This window comes from Meleagris gallopavo, chromosome 2 (assembly GCF_905368555.1).
Source record: "Meleagris gallopavo chromosome 2, MGAL_WU_HG_1.1, whole genome shotgun sequence".
In the NCBI taxonomy this organism is placed as follows: Eukaryota; Metazoa; Chordata; class Aves; order Galliformes; family Phasianidae; genus Meleagris; species Meleagris gallopavo.
Genome location: NC_139405.1, coordinates 74,235,550 through 74,241,565, shown reverse-complemented (window position 1 = coordinate 74,241,565; position 6,016 = coordinate 74,235,550). Strand labels below are relative to the sequence as shown.

Below are 6,016 nucleotides of genomic sequence, written 5' to 3'. Positions count from 1 at the left end.
GTAGGAAGAAACTGCAGATATATTAAGGATGTATTTTGTACCAGGGGACGTGAAAAGTGTTGTGTTCCCTAAATGATTAAGAAAATTGCATCAATGAAACTATATGTATTCAGAAGCACTATTCTCCTATCAGATGTCAAAACCTTACAAAGATTAACTTCAATTTTATATCAGCTGTTTTCAGAAACAGAAATAGTTTTTATTCCTATCCATGAAATTTCCACATCATTTAGCTCTCTATGTTGGATATTTGGTGCTTTTCTTTCTAAAAAGACATTGCTGAATATGCAAGACAGCAATAAAATATAATAACTCCCTAGTTAGCATACAGAGTATTCCTTGGAGAACTGTCTTCATCATTTGCAGCATACACTACGCTTTTGTTTATGATTATAGGAAGCAAGACAGGCATTTACAAATTAACAAAATGGAACAAAACCCATGCTTCCAGACAAACAGCAGTCTCTAAAGTATCTTTAATGTCTGTCCATCTTTTTTTATTGCCGGCATATTTGGAAACGAAAGATTAGTGAAACATTTGGAACCCTCAAGCTTCATACACAATAAAAGATGGAGAAAAAAACTAGACAATGCAAAAAAAGCTACAGAAGAACCCACAAAACCCAGTTTGGAGGCCCTGGGATACATACCTAAGTTTTCTATCATTCATTTGGGCAGCATCAAATTCCAACTTCTGTTCCCCTGTGTTTGTTACGCTTTATTAAGCAGGTTGAAGCAAATCAGCCCCATGCCATGAATGACTGTGGCCAATACTCTGGCAGCACTATTATGAAGGAACTCAGATCTGCCAATTCTTACAGACGAGCCCTTTGATGGGCTGAGTTTATTTGTACTAGTGCCCAACTCTAAACATTTCTTGTCCTTTTTGGGATTGATACAGCAAACAACAACAGTCACACTACTCCAAAATAAAAAAAACATGAGCAATCCTACTGACATGTAGATGTGGTGTCTAGTTTAAGTTATGCAAAACACAAGAAGAAAAAAGATTTCTTAAAGAAAAAGCAGTGATTAAAAACCAGTGTGTATTCTTAACAAATACACTTAATATCTGCCACAAACTGATGCAGGCAGTCCTTGTTTATTTAGGCATCATCTATTGGAGTTGGACAACATTGTACAGCTATTATTTAGTGACTTGGCTAAACTGAGTTCAATTCTAAGACATCACCCTCTTTTCAGCTTCTTTAGAACATGCTTATGGAGTATCAAAATACCATTATAGTTGTTTCTAATGTTATGAGTGCTTCCAGAAATCCTTTTTTTTTTTTTTGCTTAAATATGCAACTTCCTGCACGTAGATAGCTCACTCATTCTAAGAAATGTGTGTATCTCATACAAAGATAACAGTTTATCAGGTTATACCTTCATTTCAACTTTCTACATACTGACAGCCTCAAGAACTGAAATAATTACAATTAACAGTACTTTAAAAATATTAATAAAATATCTGTCCCGTGTTCTAGTATTAATCATTTTGTTCCGTTACAGCAGCAAAAATGGGAGGTTCTAGTTTTAGACAAAATACTGCGTAAAGCAGCACTCAAGGTAAAGGACTCCAACACGAGCCTGGTTTGCTGGTCCGATACAGCCTGGTACAGTAATGGTCTTTGAAAACAAATAATCATCATGCAGTCAGTAAAGGAGTTCTAGAATCCAAAGGGTGGGACAAGTAAGGGTTACACGAAGATTGTTTGGTTGTTCTGTTTTTCCTAGGGAAAGACTTTCCCCTCACACTTCTGATAGCAGCTACATTGTCATTCAGTTGTGACATTACCTGTTACATTAAGCACAGATGTTTATTATTATCTCATAAATAAAGCTTGCTTTTGCTACTGGCATTCAAGAGCCTGCAAAGTTTCTTTCTCAAGCATTCTTCATGAGAGTGAAATAGCAGTGTATTTTAAAGATGCAAAACGATCCATTGAACACAGATACGTGCGTCAAAAAAATGTGAACTCTTATATTAATGCTTTAACAGCCTGTTAGCAGCTTTTTAACACATTATTGCAAGCTAGATTTCATCCACATGAAACTGATGCTGTGTAGATTCACCTATCAATTCACACTCCAGTTTTCACTTCAGTTATTTTCTCATGTAGATGAATGATGAGAATCTTTATGGATATAACTAAAAAAATAAAAAAATAAAAAATAGTCCTATGAATTACATCAGAAATTCATTTAGACTGAATCACAGGAATTCTGGTTTACGCTTTTGCCATCTACTCATTTTTCAGCTTTGCTTTGGGACACCCACCTTTGCACCTTAAAGGCTTACTTTTTGGAAAAGGTGAGATGTTGCAGATGTGACTAATTTCAAATGGATTCCTAATGACTACCCTGAGCTCTCTAGAACCAATCCTTTTTTACTTAAATCAGATATCCAAGAGTATTGTTCAGATCTCAGCTCACACCTGCAGTCATGCTCCTTCCAGTTGTGAAGATTTCTGGAGCAGGTATTCTATAACCAAACACAATCCTCCAGGGTCCATTTTTATAAAAGCAACAAGTATTACACAGATGTAGTGACAATTTCAGTAACAGTAGTTTACACAATCCAGTGTTGCCTTGCAACACAAGGAATAGAACCGGTCATTGCATCTCATGAACTTTGTAAAGTTAGCTACTATAAAGGAGAGTAAAAATGATTTGTCTCACTGAATTCCTTCTACATATGTCTCTAAAGTGCTCTGCTCCCATATTTCGAGGATCATGACAGAATTTTCAGCGCTGTTCTCAGATAGCTGATGAAATTATTCACCTATTTCAAAAATATCTAATGAAGGTAAACCGACTCCTTAGCTGCTAGTACCTTAATTAGGTTTGTTAAAATCACTATTTAGAAAGCTTACCTATTCATCTTAAAGAAAACATTCCCCTACACTCCCTTTGAATTAACTACTGTTCAGTTAGATCACTGAATGCAAACTTCAATACTTCTCCTTCATCAGGAGAGCATTCAAAACACTTTAAAATAGTTTTGAACTAATGGAGGTGCAAATTAACTTGCAACTGAGTAAACATGGTGATGATTTTCAACACATCTATGTCAGGCAGTGCCTGGGCAGGACCACAGCATACATGACCAGATGTGCACCTTCTGGTTGTGCAGTCTAAATCATACACGTCATGTGATGAAGAGGTTTGCATTTTGGTCATCTATGACACTGTCATCAAGTTACACGATGGAGGAAGGGCTGTGAATTTTCAGGAAAGAGTGGTAGGGAGCAGCTTGTCAGAATGAGTCAGAACCAAAGTCTGGGTACTGCTTAGATGTGAACTCCTCTAAGAAGAGCAGAAAGCATTACTTTGGCTATATACAAATCATACACTTTAAAAACAGACCAACTTGGCTTTTTCTTGTCAACTTCATTTCCTTTATATTAAGTTTTCAGATAAACTGTGTAGTTTTACTTACTCAGTTTGTAGTGATTTGCCTACCTAATAGATGAAAACTTGAAAGGATGTTCACACAATAAAAAAAAAACAAAAAAAACCTGCATGGTAAAGTAGGGAACATTTCTGTTGAGCCCAAGTTTTGAATCGGTTTTTCCCCTTCTAATTTTGAACATGTTTCCACTGTGACACATCAATTTTGATTTAACTCCAACTCATTCTTAATAATTATGTCCATATTTTGCTTTGGTCTAAGCTCTGGCTTGGTTGGAGCCATGTTTGACTTATGGGAAGTAACACTGCAGGATAGCTGCGTTACATAGTCACAAGTGTGACAGATAAAACAAAATATGGTATATTCTTGATATGATCAGCTAAACCTAAATGGAAGTGCACTTACAGATCTCACGTTTATTAGCAAGGACTCAGTGCCTACAAGTATTTCAGAACTTCCATATCTATTAATAAACCCGTGGCAGAGTGGAACTGCTATCTGCTGACAAGACAGCCTTGATAATACAACAGCAAAGCTATGATTATACAAGCATTCATTTGAGTTTCCACTGTAGATCTGTTGACACTCCATTTTGAAACATCTGAAGCTCATCAGGTACATAAAAAATAGACCATTTTGAGTACTTATACCCAGATAAAAACCTTTGAAAGCTTCTGAATCTGCAGTGAGAGGACTGAAATTTTTCAACAGTGTATGTTTTGTTATAACTGTGAAGCTGTTGGAAACTGCACCACGAATTGCACCTGTGAAAAACCACAGGTAAGAACCATGCTTAGATCTTGCTTTTCTTAATCCACCTGTTTTATTGTAAGGTAGATCTTAACTCTTTCACTGTGCAGTGAAATTAAGACTGTATTCAGTGCTATGGTAGCCCCGCTGCCTAATAAGAGTTTCTTGTAGGACAGGTATAAAAAGCATAACTCAAAATGTTACAACAGCTGTCAGCAGCCTTCCTCATGACAAGAACACTTCATCAAGGCTCCCTTGCTTATATTACATGAGATTTGTCACCTCCAGCAGAGATACTACTTTGAGGATAATGCAACCATCACATTAAATAAAGCAAAAATTGTTGCTTAGGCATTATCTCTACATACATTTTTGTAGATACATTCCTGTCACCACAGGTGCTAGTATGGCAAATATGTAGAGCATATCTATGCCCTGAATGCTAAAACTCAGAATGATAAACTCCAGTTACACCAATTAGACACTATGCAAATCCACATTTCCTACACGTAAATGGCAATATATCCCTTGCTAATAGTCTTCCCAAGGGTGCGGTGAGGATTAAAGGTTTGCACAGTGTTTTACTCATTCAAAGTGTTATGTGTAAGGCATTATATGTGCTACTCACTTTCAGGAGCCATCACCGGACACCTTTTCAGGCTGGCTAAATTCCTACCAACTTTATTTTCTTCTTTGGGTAAGGAAAGCAATTTCTCCTGAAAAAATGTGATTTGATCCCTGTCCATTAGTAAGAGATGTACAAACATCAACATATTATCAAATGAAAAAATACTTTCGGTTCCCAAACACCACAAAATACTCTAATTTCACAACAGTTAAACTGAGGAGAGAAATCCAACAGGAATTCTGTGTGTTTCTGAGATTTGAACACCCCTGCAACAGACGTATATGCTTGAGTAAAGGAGTCAAGCTTTTCCAGCTCCCATACATTTTGCTTCTACAAGAAATCCAGGAGGCAAAATAGCAGGTATGAAATTCTGCACTGTACCACAGTTACAACTTCAAAGAACTTCAGAGAGTCACTTTACTGTGAAGCTTTGTACAGAAGGGGGTGATAGACTGTGCTACAAGGTAACCCAGTGCCACTTCCTGGGTAACAGTGACAAGTCATAGGTGAAGTGTTACAGATTCACAAGTGCAACATAGTCAGCCTATGTTAAAAACTAAAAGATGTTCGTCCTTACGACTGTTGGAGTTGTAACTTTGGGAAATCGCTGGCAGTGATGGGATGAACATACACATAGCGATGCAGTGAAGTGACAAAAAGAGAATGCAGAGACGGAGATTTGAAAGGAACAACGAAAATTACAGTTCCCCCTTGTGACAGTGCTCATCAACTCTTCGTACTAAAACGGGTGATGTTCTGGGAATTTTGAAGCCCGGAACGAACAGACCCTGCTAAAATAAAAGCCCACATTGCAGCCCCTCGTTCTCGTGTCCACAACAAGCGAGGGACCTGGCACCTGCACGCCTTTTCCTGCCCGGCACCAAAGCCTGTCTCCCAGATGGGCACACAGGTACGCGCCGGGAGCTCCGCAGCGCCGCGGCCCCTTCCGAGCAAGGAGCGCGGCGCGGACGGGCGGCCCTGGAGCGGGCGGCCCTGAAGCAGGCGCCGCTCCGCGAGGCCGCGCAGGGAGAGGCCGGGCTGCCACTCACCTCTTCCACTTCGATCTCTTTGTAGTCGATTTCTTCGAAGTTGAGGACAGGGGGGGTTTCAATCATTTCAGCGGAGGCGGCAGCGGACATCCCTCCTCTTTCACCTGGGGGAGGAGAGGCCAGGGCAGGCCGGGGGCCGCGCTCGGCGGGCCGGGCCGGCTCTAGTCGGGGCGC

The 6,016-nt window shown here is 39.3% G+C and overlaps 1 protein-coding gene across 4 annotated transcripts in view; it reads right to left on the bottom strand.

Moving 5' to 3' along the window:
• Nucleotides 1–6,016, bottom strand: part of MAP3K7 (mitogen-activated protein kinase kinase kinase 7) — a 49,408-nt gene extending 43,392 nt beyond the window's left edge. For all 4 annotated transcript variants that reach the window (XM_010707614.2, XM_010707615.2, XM_010707616.2 and 1 more), the window contains exon 1: nucleotides 5,843–6,016. In XM_010707614.2, the coding sequence (XP_010705916.1) occupies nucleotides 5,843–5,932 (90 nt within the window). In that variant the 5' untranslated portion in view covers nucleotides 5,933–6,016. The remainder of the gene's footprint in view (nucleotides 1–5,842) is intronic.